Consider the following 21,113-nt stretch of genomic DNA (forward strand, 5'->3'; position numbering starts at 1 on the left):
GGATTTGTCAAGAATAAATTGTGTCTGATCTGGGTATCGGAAAGAAAACTGACCTGTTTTCTTTCCAATATCGGGTATTAGGGTGGCACACATCATGCAGCTTGACTTGGACAAGTGTATCAGATGTTACATAAAAGCTGGGAGAACACAGTCTAAACAAGACCACTCTAAGACGGAGGGAAATTGTACTCAAAAGAGTAATCAGTTGTTCCCTGTCAGAGTGAAAAATATTGCAATAGATTCCAAGAAGTAAAGGCCAGTATCACATGGCATTTTCATAAATGATTTACAATAATTAGAGAGTATGTTTATTAAATTTGCAGATGACATCTGGCTGGAAAATGCTGCCAACTTGTTGGAGGACAGGGTTAACATACAGAGCAAAATTAGAGAAATGCCTTATGAGGGAAAAAACCTGTTAGACACCAAGTTCTGACACTTGGGTAGGAATAAACAATACAGGACAGGGAAAAAGCAGGCTAAGTAACAGTTCTAAGATCAAATCTGATAAATAGTAGACAAAGAAGGGTGGAAGGGAGAAAGGAGACATTATGATTGCAATCTGAACACGTTAACAATATCAAGCCATGATGGCAAAAAGTGTCATACCATGATGTGTAACGATGAACAGAGCTTGCAAACTGGATGAAAAAAAAAATCCTACTACCGCTTCTCTTGTGTTTTGTAAGACTGTAGTCTGACTGCCACATCTAGTTTTTCTAGACAGATCTAGTCCACTTAGTGAGAGTTCAGAAAAGAACAAGAAAAATGATGAGCACATTATAAACAAGGAAAGACTGCAGGAGCCGGTGTTTTCCAATATGCTGAAGAAAAGCCTAAGGGGAGGTTCAGACAACATGCTTTGCACATATAAAGGTTAGCTGCCCTGAGTAAGAAAATACAGTTCTCCACATTAGTGGTGGTCATGGAACAGTGGACATAATATTCCTCATAGCCTTAATATCCAAAGGAAATTCCCTTTCTAGCAGGACAGGTAGTTAAAAGCTGGTTAGTTTGCCTATTTACATTAGAGATGACGTTGCTTTGGGTAGAACAATGACTGGGTAATGTTAGCATGATGCTTTAATGTAATAAATATTGCCATACATAATTTTTAAGATTTGAATATGCTACATAGAAAAGTAAGTATTCAGAAAATGCCCAAAGTTATTTGGAAATGAACTTTGAACCACATACTTAGCTCATATTGCAACACCACAAGTTACAGAAATGTAATGTTTACTTGCGAAGTTCCATACAACTGAAATAAAAAAAACCCCAAACTTCCCCAACTATTTGTATCTGGGTCATGATTTCTACATAACGTTCTTGCAATTAAACAAACACTTTAGCAGCAAACACAAGTAATTTATTTTGCAGCACTTTTTTTTCTGTATTTTCTTCAAAATTCTGAACTGGTTAGAAGATAGTTTTTATGTAAACTGATGAATTTAAAGAACAGTTCTTCTAAATAAAAAATGCTTCACATCTTCATGTGTATCGGTTCTATAAAGAATATTCCAAGACATATTTTACATTCAAGTCAGTAAAACAGAATGTTATAAAACAAATCAGCTTGCAAATACATACAGTATTACAGACTAAGAACTAAAATCCATTTATCTGCCGTCACAAGAGTGAACTGCAGTTTATGATGACATGAAGTTTAGTACCTGAACTAGAAAAAAAATAATTAGTAACTACAAAATCATTTAGCTTTATTTAATAAAATCCTTTGATATTCTTACTGTTCCAAGAAAGGCAGAAACAAACATTTCCAGATTTTCTTTCATGCCAAATCGGAACATTTAGCAAAGGTTTTCTTTTTCACTTGCTTTAAGCAGGTTAGCGTAAACATTGGACATACATTTTGAAAATTATTATGTATTGCAGTATACCAATATTGTCTTTCTGATTCTATTAAACAGTAGCACCATCTACTGGTCCAGAAGATCCTTTCAAACTTTAGAAAAAGCTGTGGAGAGTGATCCAGCCAAAATGATGCAAAACGCTACTGAGAGTAACACGTAGTTTTTCAGTCCCTGGATAGCCAAAGGGAGAGAAAAACATCATGTTGTCATAACAGGTACCACTTCACACACCTCCCCTGCCCTCCCCCACCCCCCAAAGTAAAGAACTAGGGTTTCATTTTATGACAAAATTAATAAACCCATTACATGAAATGGTAAATTCTATTTCATATAATGGTTGTAACATATTTGCAGTTTAATAGAAGTAATCTACAATGCCATACACTTCGTAAAATATTCACAAAATTAATTCAGCAATTTTTAAAAGCATTTTTGAAGGCCTTTGTCTATTTTCAGATTATTTTTAAGCAGTAAGCACTTATGCAGAGACTATTCTAAAATGTATGAAAAGGATAATGAACATGATGGTCTCCTAGTGTGGTGCAACATTAATCTGCAGTGGGGAAGAGAGACAACCTCTAGTTCCTGATCCAAGGATGCCTAACGCACTTTGCACAGTCACCAAAAATATTGGGAAAGATGATCTCTAACGGCAAATTAGGTACCTATGGATCCTGGACAGATTAGCTAAGGGAACCCGAGGATTACACTGCTAGCATTCAATGCTTTGAATTCCACCAGAAAAGTAATTTCTGCCATATATGTTAACATCCAGTGGAGTAAATTAGCCTGTTCTACGCAATCACTGCCATAACAGTTTAGGAATCTCTACACAATACTGTAATTAGCAAGGCCAACTAACCTCTGTCTCATTTTTTGGTCCTTTGGTGAATCTGACCCTAAAAGTCTAATTTACTTGTCTATGTGATTATTAGGACAACCGCTCATTCCCCTGCCCCCACTGAAAGAACTGGCTGAAATAAAGACTGTTTTCAGGCTGTGCTTGGCATCCTGCCTCCTGGCCCTGCTACAGTCTTCATTTACTCCCACTGCTGCTCTCATACAGTTACGAAATTCAGATCTTCATTGCTGTAAAAATTGTTCACAGTTCTTCATCTTTCTTGGAAAACTTAGTATGGCATGATGTGACTTACAGCTTCATAATGCAATACTTGTAAGGAAGAGAAATCTAAGAAAACAGCTGTATACCAAGTCATGCTGTTCCTAGAGCTAGAGACAAGTGAGAGAGATTAGGTAAGAGACCTAATAAGATTACCTTGATTTCTTTAAATACAAGGACTCCCCACATTGCAGCAACAAGGCCAGGACCCTAGAGAATAAGATTCATTTGTACATTACAGCATTTCATTAAAATGTGCCGCCTTCTCATTATCGTTCTCAGGATGGTTGAGTTTTGTCTGGATAACAAGTTTAGGCTTTTCCATTCCATATAATTACAGCACTCATGGCAAAAGCATAAACATCACTGAAATCTTTATGAAGACACAATAAAATCTTCAAGAAGGGTTAAAGAGGCAAGAGACTTTTTTTTCAGAGAAGGCACAATTTACTGCTAAATTACACTGTGGAGTCTGCACTGGCTGTTATACGTTTTTTTTATTAGGCTCCAAACAATAGGCCTCAATTTAGTCCAAACTACAGTCCACAATGTTACCACATTTCAGAGGACTATTCAGGTTTATTGGCAGCTACCATGGATATTCCTAACATTTCCTTTATTAGCATGACTTAACTAGTTGGACAAAGTTTGATTTTATCTCTCAGTGTGATATCAAGAGACAGGAACATTAATGTCTTTCCTATACAGCAGGACAAAGCACAAAACCAGCCAGATCGACAGGTCAGGAAAACTACTGATTATCTGTGATGTTGTCATACAGATTTCATAGCTAATGGCAAACAGTGATACACAACAATAATTTCCAGGCACTCCTGGTAATATAGTTTTTCCCCTGTGGGAGCAATGATCTGAATTTTCATGACTGATGAGAAAATATTATCTGAATATGAAGCGAAAACTGGCTCTGCTAATGCTTCCCATTAGAGCTGTTCTCAGAAACACTTGACAGATTTTTGGACAGTGATCTTCCTCTCGCCATCTTCAGTACCGCTGATAGGACACAGATTTAGGCCAGCGGGAAACAGTGTCTCATGCTGAATGTATTTGTGGGTGCTGTTTGCTAGTGAAATTGCCAACTATTATTTGAATAATAGCTAAGGTGTTACTTCACTTTCTAGATAACGTATGCTGCGAGAGGAATGCATTTTAAAAATGAAACAAATTGTTAAAGGGATGTGATGAATAGCTATCTGAAATTCTCTCTAGGATGAAGTAAAACAGCAGTTGCAAACCTGTGGTCCAGATAAGCAGTTTCTCATCAGTACCATCCTTAAATTTTTCGTCACTTTATATCCTTGCCCTTTAGGCATACTGATAACTGAGTTACTAAAGCTGCTTTCCATTAATCCTTCAATTTCTAATTAGAATGATCCCAAGTCTTTTTTTTCATTGCATACTGCAGAGTTTATTCTGATTTACTGTGTCTTGAGGCAAAGCTTAATCCCTATTAACGTTGTTTCATTAGTTTGCTTCCAGAATACAACTGTTCAGCAAAACTTTGGTTTTGATATTTATGAACTCTCATTTGCCAGAAGTTATCCACCTTTGCAGCACCATCTAGTAGATTGGCAAGAGAGTAAAGGCAAAGTTTATTTTTGCCTAGTGATGGAATTTATACAGCTTCCGGAAATTAACAGTACTTTATAGGTACAGTATCATAAATAGGAATAAAACAGACAAAATGGGCCAACCTATTTTCCCCCTCATTTGCATAAGAACATTATTTTCAGCAATACATAATCTGTTCTGTGTGTTCAAGAACTGTAAAAATAAAAAATACCCGACTTAACTAAGCAAAATAACTGCTAGAGGATAAAAATCACAAATGAACACATCCAGAACAAAATGTACTTGCTGGGATGAAAGCATAAAAAGTTTCTTCTTTTAATCACTTCAGTTTACTATTTCATATTGATATAGTTCTAGTTACAGAGCTTTGGCTTTTACATAACTTAAAGACTCACACTTCCAATTCCTCTGTTTTTTTATACTCAGCATTCACCAAGATGGTGCTTGTTACAGTCATGTATGTTCCTAAAAAACCAAAGGCTAGCACAGACAAGCAGAAGAAAAGGCAATGTATACTCTTGATTAAAATGCTTCAGACACATCATAATTTCAACTTAATTCCACAAATGGGGGGGGAAACCCTTTCACTTTTAATTCTAGTCACAGATTTTATTTTTTATATACTTACTGCAGTAATTATTGGAAAGCTGACCACAGCACTGAGATAGTGATTGGCTATAAACCAGCAGCAATTGGCTATTGCCCAAAGCACACCAGAAACAAAACCTAGAAAAATAAATCCCAATGAAAAACACGGACAGCAAGGTATAGACAACAATTTGTGGAACATTTATATTTATCACATAATACAGAAACTGTATATGTATATTTTAGTATGTTAACTACTTCAACAAGCTGGCTCTGATAATCTAAACGAAAGCTCAAGCAATAAAAATCAGCTACTCCAACGGAAGTAGCAAATTAATTAAAGTTCACAGTTTTCTGGGCAACGTGCTCTCCACTCTGGCAGAGTCAGTTTTTGAAAATTCGCCGTATGCAATACCATTTTGTTCTAATTTCAGATCAGAACAACATTTATCAGTTTCCTAACCTTAATTAATCAACCTAATAGGAACGATCTTTCAAAAGAGACAAAAAGTGAAACGAAGAGACTGGAAACGTGAACTACAATTGCAACACATAGCTTGAACTAATCACTGCAAAACGGTCAGAAGAAGTAATTGAAATTAATCGCTAATTTAAAAAATAGTCATACCTGGCAATATGGCTTGGGGATAAACATTAGGTTTATTTTTCCTGACTACACAGTAGATCAAAAAGTAGATGGTACTTGTAAGAAATATGCCACTGAAGTGTGCAAAAACATAATCTAAATCTGAAAGAGAAATTACAAAATTATATTAGTTTAAAACACCAGTTATTAATTTTAACTAAATTTATTTCACTGATAGCATTCACATAGACAAAAACACATAAGGTGATACTGCTAACAACTCAAATTCAATTGCGATTGTGATGAATATAGCTGCCAGTCTAACTGTGGATGGATTTGGTCAATCACATATATATTAAACATGAATTAACTACTGCATTGGTCCTAGGATTTGTCACAAGCTTTTATGCATTTCTGCGAGTTGTTATTTTTGGAACTCTGCTAGCCAAACTACTGAATTAATTTATTAAAAACTTAAGAAAATCCTCAGGTGAGGCTACAAAACTGGGGTGAGAATTTTACATAATTATACTCTCTCCTGACCATCTACATTTGTATTCCTGTATGTAGCCTTGTTTCTTTTCTGTACATTTAAGGGAAAGAAAACTGCACGTACTGTGTAAACTACACACGGCACAGTTTTACCCTTTTTTTTATCTTTAAAAATGTATCACAATTTTGATCACTATAATCATTAACAATAATAAATCCTTTATGGACTTGGTATGTGCTAAAGAGAATATTTCCAATATGGTAAAGCAGAAGCATGTAGCAAGGTGATCTCTATCTCCTTGGAGTTGTAAATCCTCAGCAGGAAAGGCGGCTACAGTAATGATAACATCTGTTTTGTCTAGCTGGGGAATATATAAGTTGCAGTATTCAAGAGAAATTGTATGTGACACAACAAACAATTTCTTAATGGCAACATTATGAGGTGTCAGCAATATGTTGCTCTTAAGCTGCTTCTGGTATTACCTGATAGACTATATACTAAATCTTAAGGAAAATGTTTCTGGGGAAATGTTTGAAACTGGCAATTAGGCTTATGTTAAAAGGTTTCTATTTCAAAAACTACAAGGTTTTAATTACTTATGTTGTTATATATCTCTTCTGCTCATCAATTATCATCAAGCGTCTCCTCTTCCTTTACTGGTGTACTAATTAGGCAATTGGTACAGCTTGTGACCTTGTTTACCTCATGTTCCAGGCATATGAGCTTTGTGTTTTGAGAATGCTAGCTATGTTTCAAAAGGCATTAAATACTATGAGTTAAGTACAGTATCCTCTGGGCTGTTTCTCACTGTTCTTTTAATGATGTAATTAATCTCTGGGAAAAAGGGAGTACCAGTACTATGATTACAACAACATATAACATAATGCAGAACTGATAAGTTGTTGTGGTATATTTCCAGGTGTATCAAGAATTACACTCTATGCCTTTACGAAAGCAGGAAACCACAATATACTGATGAACTAAAGTAGAAGTGGTCTATTAGCCTTTACCAAATTGACTTGCTCCTGTGTATATAGTTTCATTTCTTCTTCCATGGTCCTTGATGTAAAGTACTGGCACAAAACTGGAACCGTAGAGTATTCCAGCTACTACAGCCAGGCTACATCCTCTTTAAAAAGAGCAAAAATCAGAGAAAATAGCCTAGCGTTAATTAGGGAAGTAGACAATACACTTCAGTCCAGTATTGCAGTTAAAGACTGTGTATCGTACGAAAATTGCTAGCAACACTATAAAAATAATACATTTTAACACATTTTCATTTTCTAGTGTAGAAATGGTTCAACGTAGTAACTTAGTCTTCCTATACTTTGTGGCCAAGGAACACAGATAATTCCTGCCCCAAGTGCCTGCAGTCTCGATTAACGACAAGAGAAATCAACTAATTAGGATTACCTAAAAGCAGAGGTAGGAGAAAACCAGCAAAAATATAGTTAAAATGCTCCCACCATCAGCTTCATTGTTACAGTCTATACATTCTTTATAACTATTCCCAGGTTCATTGCCTCCACGGTCCCCTTCTCTGCCTCCAGATCGTTGTGTTCTTGGCTGTCTCCACTCCCCACACTAGCCCCTTGCTAGCTGCTGCTTCCACCTTGGAGCACTTCTGCTGCCTCCTTACCATACTGCTATGCCTTCTCCAGATGTATTCACTTGGAAACCACACCTGGAAGCATGTTATTAGCATAGGCTCCTTCTATGCTGGAGTGCTGATCAACCAGGTGATAAAAAACAGCTCTGTAATTATTTAGTTGCCATTTACTTTGCAAATGTTGCACTTTTGTAGTAGTAACAAATACTTACTTGACAAGTTAAAGCACACTCAACAGTGCAAAGGAAAAAATCTAATAAATTGAGCAGCTATACATATTGGGTTTTCATTGTATTCATGGGTATTCATGCGTTTATGAAAGGCAGGTCCTGCTTAACTAACCTGATCTCCTTCTATGACAAGGTGACATGCTTAGTGGATGAGGGAAAGGCTGTAGATGTTGTCTACCTAGGCTTTAGCAAAGCCTTTGATACAGAATTCTCCTGGAGAAACTGGCTGCTCATGGCTTGGACAGGCGTACTCTTTGCTGGGTAAAAAACTGGATGGACAGCCGGGCCCAAAGAGTTGTGGCGAATGGAGTTAAATCCAGTTGGCGGCCGGTCACAAGTGGTGTTCCCCAGGGCTCGGTATTGGGGCCAGTTCTGTTTAATATCTTTTATCAATGATCTGGATGAGGGGATTGAGTGCACCCTCAGTAAGTTTGCAGATGACACCAAGTTGGGCATGAATGTTGACCTGCTGGAGGGTAGGAAGGCTCTACAGAGGGATGTGGACAGACTGGATTGATGAGCCAAGGCCAACTGTATGAGGTTCAACAAGGCCAAGTGCCGCATCCTGCACTTGGGTCACAACAACCCCATGCAATGCTACAGGCTTGGGGAGGAGTGGCTGGAGAGCTGCCCAGCAGAAAAGAACCTAGGGGTGTTGGTCGACAGCCAGCTGAACATGAGCCAGCAGTGTGCTCAGGTGGCCAAGAAGGCCAATAGCATCCTTCCTGGCTTGTACCAGGAATAGTGTGGCCAGCAGGACTAGAGAAGCGATTGTCCCCCTGTACTTGGCACTGGTGAGGCCGCACCTTGAACACTGTGTTCAGTTTTGGGCCCCTCACTACAAGAAGGACATTGAGGTGCTGGAGCATGTCCAAAGAAGGGTAAGGAAGCTGGTGAAGGGTCTAGAGCTCAAGTCTTATGAGGAGCGGCTGAGGGAGCTGGGGTTGTTAAACCTGGGGAAAAGGAGGCTGAGGGGAGACCTTATTGCTCTCTACAACTACCTGAAAGGAGGTTGTAGCAAGGTGGGGGTTGGTCTCTTCTCCCAAGTAGCAAGTGATAGGATGAGAGGATAATGGCCTCAAGCTATGCCAGGGGAAGTTTAGGTTGGATATTAGGAAAAACTTCTGCACTGAAAGGGTAGTCAGGCATTGGACCAGGCTGCCCAGGGAAGTGGTTGAGTCTCCATCCCTGGAGGTATTTAAAAGAAGGGTAGATGTGGTGCTTGGGGACCTGGTTTAGTGGTGGAATTGGCAGTGCTAGGTTAACAGTTGGACTTGATCATCTTAAAGGTCTTTTCCAATCTAAACGATTCTATGATTCTATATATAGATATGCACACTAGAGTATTACTTTAAAAACTGTTAGTGCATGAATGTGCTAGGAGAACCACAGGATAAAATTCTGCTTTTCCTCTGTGTTCACCTGCTTTCTCTGGCTACTTGGCCTGCACCAGTAAAAGAACTGTTAATAACTTACATGAGTCTTTTTTTTGCTGGAGAAAGTCTATTCACCCATGAGTCATCAGAGGTATCTTCAGAAACATTAATAGACTGCAAAACACCAAGAGTTTTCACTCACGCTTGTTTTGGTTTTTTTTGTTTTTTTTTTTTTTTTTTTTTAAATCTCAAATATTGTATTAAACAGAACAGTTTTGGTCTAAGAAAATAAAATGAAAATGGAAGGAGAAACAATAGGAATTTACAGAAATACTCTGAAGAAAGGAGAAATATGTACTTTTTAAAATAACAAAATAATACTTGAATCTACCTACCTCAAAGTTTACAATTATGAGTTTGGATATGGATTCTGGGTTTACTACATAACAGAGCACTCAGTAGCATTTTTCTTAAATCTGCATGCAGGTAGATATGACTTTCAAAACTTGTCCTTCCTTAAATTTGATGAATGATTTAATCCATAGATTTTATTTATGATGTGTTTTTGCCTTCTGTTGACAGTTCTCATGTTACTATGAGAATATTAGGACTATTTGCAACCAGGGAAATTAACACCCCTGTCTGCAACATAAAGAAATTGCAATATTCCTTTATTCTAATCCTGCAACCAGATTGTCTTCTCTGATTTGCTCTGCTAGACTGGAACCTCTAGTGAGCATTGAGCACAGCTAGAAAACTCTGAGAGGCTCTCTGTTCAGGTAGCAATTGAGTTTTGATGCCTCACTGACCTACATGAGTAAGGTAGAATGGTAGTAGGAGCCTACTGTTCTCCAGCTTTTGTTGCACACTTTGGGCTCCTGAAGGAGCGACAGCCAATCTCGCACCCCTCTGTGGCCTCCAACAGCTGATGCTGAGAATCAGAGACTCTTGACAGTCTTCTGGCTCAGTAATGTGGCAAAAATCTAGTGGATAAGAGTTATACATCCTGTTGCCTTTCATCTAAGTACCTTCCTATTTTTATAGTTAAGTTTTAATTAAAATTGGTTCCTCTTTTCGGATAAGAAAGTAATACACTCTGTCTTTTATAAAACCTCTGTCATAATGAAAAAGGACTTCTAAGCCATTAAAGCTAACAACAGAGAAAGAACACTTGGGAAAGCCTTTTCTGTTGCTCACATTTGACTGGATCCACAAGAGCCACAAACTGAATACAATCAATGCATATTTATGTAGTTTTATGTAGTCTACCACAAATCCTAGTAAACCTGGTTAACATTAAGCAATTTTTTTGTTTTTAAGTGGATATGTACTTTCACTGCTGTAAAATAACAACTGTAGAGTACTTACACTTTCTCTCAGTAAAGGCGTACTTTCTAATGAAGCTGAAGAACTCTGGACTTCAGTTTTTATAAAAAGAAATATGACAGCACTCAGAAGAGAAAAATACACCAATAAATACCATGACAGCTCACAAGGACATAACATTTAGTGTTCAGAGACGGAAGTTATATTTGGAGGCATATTACTTTATTTTCATTATTGCTCTAGAGTCACTTCAATATATTTTAAAAATGCTATTGTTTTTAACAGTCTTAACAAACAACTTAAGTGAAAGTAAGTAAATAAATTAGTCTTTGTATCACTTTGTAGCTCTCTCTTCTATGTAACAGATTGAAATGTCTCCTTTTTACAGTGTGTAGTTACAACCACATGCTAACAGCAGTTGTTTTAGTTAACAGTGCCCTTTTGTACTAAACCACACATACAATGGAACACCTGCATGAAAATTCCGTATGAAACAACTTAAACCTGGACAAAATTGGCTCTGTGCTCAAGGAAAAATGTTAGGTTTTAGTCTTCTATCATATGCGAGTGAGGGAATACTGCTCCTACAGGGCCTCATGCGTCTGTGGAACGAGAAGGGGTATTGCTCAGTGTTGCTCCAGTGCACCAAGTGAATAAAATGAAGAAGAAAGGGTAACATTACTACTTGTACCCCCAGCTTCAGTAAATGAGGTAAATATGTGTAATCAGAACTGTCAGGATCTGGTTTTTATTTTTATGCAAGATATTTTAATGATTTAGGAATTCCTACTCATAGCTGTAAACAGAATGTCTCCATTTGAAGTGTAATTAATCTCCTGCTGATGGAATAAGGATGTCAGCTTCCTGCAGAGGGACTAGGCAAGCATGCACAGGTTCCACACAGGAGGCTAAAATGAAATACATGCATCTGAACTCTGCAGAGCAACATACACAGGCTTTGTGCAGCTTGCCAGGAAAACATGTTTGGTCAGGATCTTTCTCCCTGTTGATCACTTCTCCATGATATCTCAGAAACAGGCAGGAAGCAGGTAGTGAGCTGAACGAATTAATCAGGCAGGAATAGCAGTACTGCTACTATTTTCTGAGTAGCTCACAAAATCACGTGCTACATGTAACGGCAACAGGTAAAATGCTGTGGAATCTTAGGAAAGAGGAAGGGTGGAAGCAAAATTCATGAATCTAAGGCAGCAGCTCTCTCCTACCAATCAAGAACGGCTCCATCATCTCCAGGTTCTTAACACCCTTCTTTCCTAAAGGCATTATGTGCATCTGCTGTTCAGCATGCTTATGGCAAACCTACTGCCCCTGGGATTTAGGGCCACTGTTATGTTCCTAGAAAGACCTTCCTGGCCACCCAGGTGGAAAGCAAGACCACTGCTATGTAGCAAAGACTTCTGTGTTTGGACCAAAACGTGCACTCATACAAATAATAAACAAATAAACAAAAAATAAGAGTAGAAGTCCTTCTGAAGATCCCAAAGGAAGTCACTGTTTGGGAGTTGTTGTAAGTGCGGCTTAAGAGTTATGAGACAGGGAGCTATTAAGGGCAAGAGATAATGCAAAGCCTCTGGCTTTTCATGGATGCTAAAGGATCTGGGAAGTGGTCCTGTGGCATATTCTACAGTTAAGAGGAAGGATTTGTACCCCTGACTGAGTGAAGTCAGATCAGAAATCTCACAGGTTTTTCTCACCAAGATTCTTCTAGTCAACTTTTCCTCTCTCACAAAATTTGGGGAAAGTGAACCATTTGAATAACCTAGCTAGGGAGACAATCAGTGCATCACTGCTTTGCCTTGAACATGCCTACCAGCATAAAAATATATTTCTGTGTTTATGAGTAACTATTTCACCACTGCACTGGGTATCATGTATGTTTCTATTCTGAAATACAACACTGGCCAGCTAGGTATGGACAGCTCATGAATTCTGTGGTAAATTCATATGCAAAAAATACTTCAATACATTTGCCCTCTAGTTAAATTATCCCTGTGGTTATTAAATATGTATTTTACATTACAGAAATTTATTATAAAAATAGATTTTTACCTTAACAGGGAAAGTCCAGCTCCAATATAATTTAAGATTGGTCTTGATACCTCTTCTGGGTCAATTCCAAACCAACCGAACCTGGAATATTTAACCAGTTTCACTTAGTTGCATTGACTGCATACAAATAGTTAAATTATAACCCAATCTCAGAAATCTTTACTCATGTAAATAATTCTGCTTAAGTTTATACTTGCAATATTGGATTGGTGCTTCAGTTGGCTTGCAAAAAGCTATGTCTCCTTTACAAAAATAATCTTTAAAATAATTTAATTTACATTGATTTTTTTTTTAACCTGGGTATTTAAAAATTGAAGTTAATTTAAATTATTTTATCAGCCCGTGCTGTAGAAGAAAAAAATACAAACGATGTACTAATTTTACATTAACAAATACATTATTTATTCAGTCACATTAGTTTAATGAACATCACTGGGCATTCTTCTTCCTATTAAGATGAAAGAAACAAAGAGATAAAATAATTAACCTGAGTACTTTCCACTGAGAGGGAAAAAGATCTTATATATATGATAAATCCTCTTTATTGGTGATAGTGTTTTCAATGCAGTAATTAATGAAGAATTGGCAACATTAATTATGTATGACTTAAACATACTCACCTTGAACTTGCCCAACCAGTCAGCAAATTAAAAGAAGCCCATATCAAAAGACCAAGAGCTAAGCCAATAGTTTTAACAATAGGGACAACTGTAACATTGCCTGAAATACAAAAAACAAAATTAAAATCAGTTAAACACTAGCCTGTGAACTCGTATATTTTTGCTTTAGATTCTGTGACTGCTCAGAAGGCAAAAACATTTAGGCAATTACAAGGTGGTAGAAAACAGTGTTTTTTAAAAATAAATACATTAATTAATACATGGACTTTTCATCAATATAATTTTTAAAGTTATTTTTGGTGTGAATTTGCTGCTTATAAAACAAGCATAATAAAATAATAATTGTTATAAGGGTACAGCTCCATTAATACCGAGACTTTAAAAAGCCAAATAACTACTAAATATTACTACCTTATATATGGAAAAGTTTTTATCACTGTTTTATTCATAAAGAGTTGGGATTACTTTGTGTTTCAAGAAATAGAATCTCTTTATCCTTACCTGTAGCCCACACGAAACCCCCAACCATAGCCAGAGGCCAAAACCGGGGGCAGTTCTGGATTAAATTGACCACCAAAGAAACTATCCATATTGAGGCACAGAGAATCCATTGGAAGAACATGCCTATGGAAAAATCAAATGCACACAATAGAGAGCTTGTAGAGTACTGCATGTGTGAATCTCTTAGCATACTATGTTTTAGATAAAATAGTACAGAAAAACTGAAAGGTGGCCACTTCCTTTGTGAATTTCAGGGAACCATGTTACAATATATTCAAAAGATGTATTTTAGGGTGGGGTGTTATAATTCTGTCAACCTTTTCCTTACCATGCATTCTTTATACACAGCTGCAAAAGACACTTTGCTGGACAAAGTTTACACAAGCCCTGATTCTCAAACACATGAAAATTTTGACAGGCTTCTGACAAAGAGGATATTCAGTTACTGCAAACTTCTCCCACCACCCTAGTAGCAGCTAACACAGATGACTGCACAGGACACAACTCCTTCAAAGCTCAGAGCTCGGGCTTTTCCACTAATCCAGGACACTGAGGATGATAAAAGCTTTGGACAGATCTCTTCTACCTTTGTAGATTCTCTAAGGGTCAACTAGGCAGACCTTTATGCCAGCTGAGCTAAGACTTTTGCTTTAAAGTCTAGCCTTGTCTTGTTAGGACCATATTTGGCACAAAAAAAGAGAGAGAGGTTATACCCAGCCTGTAATGCAGATACTATTATTGCAGTAATGGCAGATTTATTCATCTAGGGATCTGGTAACTGACTATGCTTCATATAAACGTGCAAATACCACACGAACCTAATATAGTAAAGTGATAAAATTCCAAGTAGGAAACAGAAGCGATTGTTTCCCCTTACTGAGTCACCAGATAAAAGTATTAAAATGTCAGTTTTTGATTGTTTTTATGTTAGGTCCACAACTGAAAGGCAATACTCCAAAGTCCAAGAACTTTTACAGTACAAATAACACTGCTTGTATTTGAGAATCTCCACAAGAATAGAAGAAAGGACACTTCACTCTCCATTGTGAAATGCTCATGAAATGCACACCATCACTGTTAAAGTGCACGACAACACATAAAAAGGCTCTTCTAAAGATTTGCCATATCCTGAACCAATACATTATTGCTTTATACCCTAACAATATCAAAGAAAATTAAAACATGCTCTATGGATTAAGGCTGTGATTATAATTGTAACTCTAGCTATAGAAACTCTCATATTTGCTGGTAGAATATTATTCCTATTAGCAAAAATACCAAAAGCAACAAAAGAATATATATAAGTTTACCATCGCCGGTATCAAACTTCTTAACAGGCACAAAGTTTGTTCCAAATAGCAGGACAGCTACGGTGGAAGAGGTAAAGCCAATAGCTAGATCTGTTCCATTGGTGATGTTAAAGGTACTGTAAGCTTTCCCAATGTTCATCTTTATTCTGAAGGTGCGTCTTTTTGTGGAGTTGTTTTGCCACAGGTCCTGACAGATTCTGAAATCAGAGAGTGGAATTAAACATGTGGAATATTAAATAATACCAACGTAGTTCAGAAATCTGAAACTTAAGGGACCCTACTTACCAATCTCTCAAAACCTGGAAAGAACTGCAAAGTATACTGTAGAATCCCATGAAAAGCTGCTATAAAACATGGATGAAGTAACTTAAGAACAGACACACAAAAAAATCACTATTGTGTGTTTCATAATCAGCTTATCACAGAAAATCATGTCTGAAAACATATAACAGCGTGAATGTAGAGATGCACTCAGAGGTTATGAGGACTTGAAACTGTGAGGCCTATGGGAAGCCCTGATGCTTCACAGAGATGCTCTATCAGAATATTCCTTATTCCTGTAGCCACAGTGAAGTCACACTGGGGTGTGTAAAAAAGCAGGGGTTAGACAAAAACTTAATTGGCAGAAGAAGCTATAGCAATTTGCAGCCTAGAAGTCAGGAACAGGCGCAGAGATTCTATAGATGCCACAGTGGGATCAATATAGGATCATAAGGTAACCACGGGGATTGCTCTAGCTGATACAAAATGCGAATAAAGGCTCATTTTTAATGTGGGGAACAAAGGGAGAAGCTGCCTCTGAGGTTTCTTCGTTCATTCCACATAACGATAATAACAAAGGCAAAGACTTTTTTTTAATCCCATAATACCTCTTTTTTTTTTTCTTTTTTTTTAGTGGGAGATTCATCTGGAGGTTACACTCAACAGAAGTACCACATGTACTTTTGATATGGATTATGACTTTGACAGAAAAGGTAGCTCTGAGGACAACTATAACAACATGATCTTTGCATACGTAATCTTATCATCACACTTAAAAGACTACATATAAGAAAAGTGTTTGGAACTTTAACTTCAAATGGCAACAGGATACTTAATATGCTGTGAGTATAAAGGGGCATATTTATAGAGATACGTATGCAATCCTGTTGCTGAAGTAATGCTATTTATACTGAATCAAATGACATCCTAATGCAGTTTGACATTCCCCAGTGTAGGTGGACTAGCTACTGCCTGGAGGAAAAAAGCTAAAATAGGATGGCAGAAATTTTGCCAAGTCTTATAAGGAGTGCTGTGACTACACTCTCCACACAAAAGGAAGAGCTGAGCTGCTGCGTGTTCTTTCATCTTATTTTACCCTCCAGTCTTACCCTCTCTGGAGTCCTTAGGACACTGAGAACTGTATCTGCTGAGGTTGTGCTTTTATCTACAGCTTCAGCAGGGCCATCAGTGTCAGCTGAAATTAATTATTTGCATTAGCAGGTAAAAAGTTCAATTCCACAACAAATATAAACATTTAGTTTCTATAATTTTTCCCTGGAAAGATGTCAGTATATTTTTAACTTGAGTAATTAGGAAAAACATAGATGACATTTAGAAGACACATCATGAAGGTACAATGGCACAGGTATTTCCATTTATCTTATTATCTTTTTCACTCTTCATCTTTCTTGCCTACTCAGAGGATAAGTTTTCACTGTATTTAAGACTCTTCCATAAAGTACGTTTTACCTGGGATCTCTAGACACTGAGCAGTGCAAATAATAAGGGTGGGATTTCTTCAAAGAGTGACTTCACAGGGTAAGAAACACTGTGACATGAGTTAAGATACATAAAGGCTTATATCAGCTATCTTCATTCCATCAAACATGACTCAGTAAGTGAATAAATTTAATTCATTTAGTGGACAAGTAAGGCACAATAACTTGCTTTTGCACAGGAAGAACTTCATGCTGTTAAGGACATAGAAATAAAGCTGATTACACTGCACCTCTACAAATGCAGGACTCGGTACTTTAGCCTTTAAAGAAATAAGTCATTATGCAGGTGAAATACTAAGAACCTTTCAAATTTAAAGTGGTTTATCAGCCTTTTTGATTTTATTAATGTACAGAGAAATGTTACTTTAAAAATACTTCAGTTTTTTATCTGCTAAGAGAAAATCTGTGTGCTGCAGCGCAATATACTTTTCTGCTTGCTTTTTATCTTCCAAAAATCTCTATATTGTGCATACTGAAGATTGTTGCACAACTGGAGAACCAGAATCATGACAGCAAAAATGGAATGAAAACACAACTTCCAATTAACCAAGGAAGAGTATGCTTCATTCAGACTGTTTTTTTAAAACTCTGAAACTTTCCAAGGTTTGGGGTACTTAGTCCCCAAATTTGGCTAAATTTCAGACCCAACTTTCAACTCCATTTTAATGCCTTCAAGAGAAAGCTCAACCAGACAAGGCCTGGAGCTATCTGCTCTAACTTCGATGATGCACTGCTTTAAGCAGGGAGTTGAACTAGATGACCTCCAGAGGTCTCTTCCAAGCTAAATTATTCTACAATTGTATGATCCAATGTTAAAAGCAAGCAATTTTTGCACATGTTTGCACATACTTTGTACTTCAGAAAGTTTCAGAGAGTTTACTACAAGCCTATTCTCTACAATCCTAGGTATTGCCAGATTGACTTGCAGCATACATGCCTCCAAGGGTTTATAGCTACCAAATGCCAAACCAGAAGCACTTGCTGAAGCTACTGAGATGTTAGAATGCAGCAGTTGTATCTGAAACTGAAGCAGAGACAACTTGTTGCTGTTATTGAAGGGTTTTTGTCACTAACTAGCCCTTACTGAAGGGCACGCTGGGGTTCCTAAGATGCAGAGGAATTATAATGGAATTTTGCTGGCACACATTGCCCTTATCCTACCAACTTCGTTGGTTTATCTCACTGGAAGGTTACGCTCTGTGTTTTCACCATTTGCTCAGAATTATGCCACAATTTTCTTCCTTCGCACAGAGACAAAACAAATTATGATGCTCACTTAATGCAACAGCAACACATCGCTACAGTCTCCACAGACAAGCATGAAATCAAGAAGCCTGCCCTTGAAAGTTTCTATCTCAAGGTAGATCCATGCTGTTGTCAAGATCAGAAAGAAAATGTCTGTGCTAATTGAACGGGTATTTTTAGAGGCTGCATGTCACACTGACTGTTTATTTGCATGTTTCTTCTATCATCTATTTGCCATCAAGGCTGGATACTTCCATTCTTATTTAGGAGACTCCTGTCAGTCCCCAGGTGGCTCAGAGTGACACCCTCCGGTGACACCGCGACCCTGATTAGCTGCCAGAGGAACGTTTCTTGGCTTGCCTAGGATGAACACTTTTGAAAGACGTTCTTCGGGCAATATTCTCAGTAAGCAGCATCCCGCAACAAGGGAAAACGCGCAGCTGAGCTCTCGACATAGGCGGATGTTGCTTCTCCTATTGACGCCAACGCGCCCGGCCTTCCGCGGGGCAGGCCCACGCTGCGAGTGGGACACGGCCCGTAAACAGGGCAGGCCCAGCCCTCGGCCAAGGCCGCCGCCGCCGGCAGCGCCACCCGGCCGAGCCGGCCAGCTGCTCGGCAACGCACCCCGAGAGGAAAGCGAAGAACCCGCGCCCCAGCCGGGCACCTTCCTTTCCCCCGCGCCCTGTCCCCGGCTGGCCGCCGCGGCGTGTTTTGCGGCGCTCCCCTCCGGCAGCCGGCGGGGCGGGAGGCGGCCGGGGATGGGCCCGCACCGGCCGATCCCTCTCCTGGGCCCTCCGTGCGGCCTCGGCCCTCGCCGCCCCGCCGCTGCCCGGGCCCCGCCGCGCCAGCCCCCGCCGCGCTCACCCACAGGCCGCCCCCGCCGCTCCGGCCTCCCTCCAGGGCCCGCGCCGCCCCTCGCCTCGGCCCGCCTCCTTCCCATCCGCTGCCCCGGCCGGGAGGCGGGGTGGAGGCGAGCAGGCGCAGGGCGAGGCAGACCTCCGCGCCCCTCTCGCCCGCCTTTTCCCCGCGCAGGCCCCGCGGCCGGCAGTCGCCGCGGAGGCGCCCCGAGGTTGCGGAGCCGAGCCGAGCCGAGCCGTCCCGTCGTGGCGGCGGCGGCTCAGCGGGGCGGAGGGGCTAAGAGAAGCCTTAGATTTTAGGCACTGACGGAGGGATAAAGGCACCGTTGCCCCTCCCCGGTCTTAAACGGCAGCTGATGGGACTCGGTTGTTTTTTAGTGGCAGTGCACCTGTGTATTTCATAGGCTGTTGCTGGTACCGTGCTACCCGTGGAATAAAAGGCGCCCGGGTGTTGGCAGCGCGAGCCTAGGGCCGCACACAGAGTTTGAAGACCGGACTGCTGCTAGAGAGGAGCTCCTTGGGGCGGCCTCCCTGGGGCTCCTCTGAGGGTCCTGAGGCCTCCCTGCTGCTGGGCGCTGCCGTGGGGCTGGGAGGCCTCAGACATCTGCTGAGGCCGGCGGCCATCTCGGGGAAGGCAGCGACATGTCGAGGCTGCGCAGCAGCTGCTGACCCTGTGGTGCACAGCATGGCAGGGAAAGCTCCCTGACGGGTCAGGGCATCCAGGCTGGGCAGCTGGCACACAGCGGTTTTTTTTTTCCTAAGCACAAAAATTATCAGCTTGGGGTCTGGTAAGCCCCTGTGTTATTCGACAACCAAAACCGAGTGGGGAAAAAACCCCTTTTGCGCAATGTCGAGAAGAGATTTTTGCAGATTTCCCTGTATGGATGTGACCCAGACCAGTTAAAGCGCAGACTGTTAGTCAGCATGTTTAGTCACGAAGCAAACATTTCTCTCTCTCTCTCCTCATGGAGTACAGTTTCCAGATGGCAGCCCAAATCGATCACCTTACAAACACAGCACAAGCCTTCTAAAGTAATGCTTCATATTTTGCAAATCAAATCTGCATTATCCATAATAAGAACATACGGTTTTTCTCCAGAGAATAAGTTCTCGGTCCCATGGACTTGGTAAAGCTAGGAGTGGGCCATTTATCAATCACTTTAACATAAATGTCTTTCCATGTGACATTTAGAGAGATGAACTGCAGAATATCTCTATGGAAACAGTTTAGCTGTAGTGCATCCAAGAGGAACAACATCCCATACAATAATCACAAATGTAGCCTGGAAAAAAAGTGCTTTTTATTCTAAAGGCAATGAGAATCTATGATATGTTACATTATTTTATTCAGAAAAAAAGAAAATGTTAAGAAAAATGTTAATCATCTTTTACATTGAACTGCCTGCACATATAAAGCAAGAGCATGCACAGTAAGGAGCCTAGCCTGAAACCACATCCTTTCAAGTGTCCAGATAAAGAGGAGTGTTGAGTTTGGCTTCAGAAGAATTCTGATATTGAAAAAAATGTTTTCCAAAAATCCTGCCCCTGGTTTCATTTGGAAAAATGGATCTCAGAGGAATCATCAGCAATCACTTCTAATTACTGTCTCTATCCCATTTGAATGGATACTCACCTATTCCTCACTGTTTCACCTATTCCTCACTATTTCTTCGAATCATGCTGGCTTTGGAGCATTGTTTCTCTCATTAACACAACAGTTGAAATGACACTGATGGTATGAATGACAGTCCTCAAATATGGACAGACTCTGATTCATTCATTTGTGCTCTTTGGTTTTATTGAAATCATAGGTTGCTGAAAAGTGTATGGGAAAGGAAGTCCATAAATGCACAGTGCTTACTAAAATGGAAAATGGCAACATTCATATTTTAAATTTCAGAGCCTTCAATGAATATAACGAGTATCCACTTAAAGAGCATCTTTTGTTGCTCTACAAACCAGCA

General features: G+C 39.4%; 1 protein-coding gene across 8 annotated transcripts; it reads right to left on the reverse strand.

Annotated features, from left to right (window-relative positions):
• Positions 1–1,065: 1,065 nt before the first annotated feature.
• TMEM144 (transmembrane protein 144) lies at positions 1,066–19,305 on the reverse strand. Of its 8 annotated transcripts, none has more exons than XM_087737202.1 (13): positions 19,157–19,284; positions 15,573–15,631; positions 15,288–15,484; positions 13,978–14,100; positions 13,477–13,576; positions 12,857–12,937; positions 10,832–10,913; positions 9,564–9,637; positions 7,259–7,377; positions 5,798–5,917; positions 5,210–5,307; positions 3,148–3,201; positions 1,066–2,042 (listed from the first exon to the last, which is right to left on the reverse strand). In XM_087737202.1, exons 3-13 carry the CDS (start codon positions 15,424–15,426, stop codon positions 1,959–1,961), a joined length of 1,074 nt encoding a protein of 357 aa, XP_087593328.1. In that variant the 5' UTR covers positions 15,427–15,484; positions 15,573–15,631; positions 19,157–19,284; the 3' UTR covers positions 1,066–1,958. The 8 variants fall into 8 exon arrangements, with proteins under 8 accessions (XP_087593328.1, XP_087593329.1, XP_087593330.1 ...); XM_087737203.1 differs by having other exon boundaries at positions 15,573–15,628; positions 19,157–19,175; XM_087737204.1 differs by lacking the exons at positions 15,573–15,631; positions 19,157–19,284 and adding exons at positions 17,019–17,097; positions 18,544–19,142.
• Between the last annotated feature and the right edge of the window lie 1,808 nt (positions 19,306–21,113).

The sequence above is a fragment of the Nipponia nippon genome, unplaced genomic scaffold (genome assembly GCF_047370975.1).
Source record: "Nipponia nippon isolate SJK-2023a ecotype South Korea unplaced genomic scaffold, ASM4737097v1 scaffold_6, whole genome shotgun sequence".
In the NCBI taxonomy this organism is placed as follows: Eukaryota; Metazoa; Chordata; class Aves; order Pelecaniformes; family Threskiornithidae; genus Nipponia; species Nipponia nippon.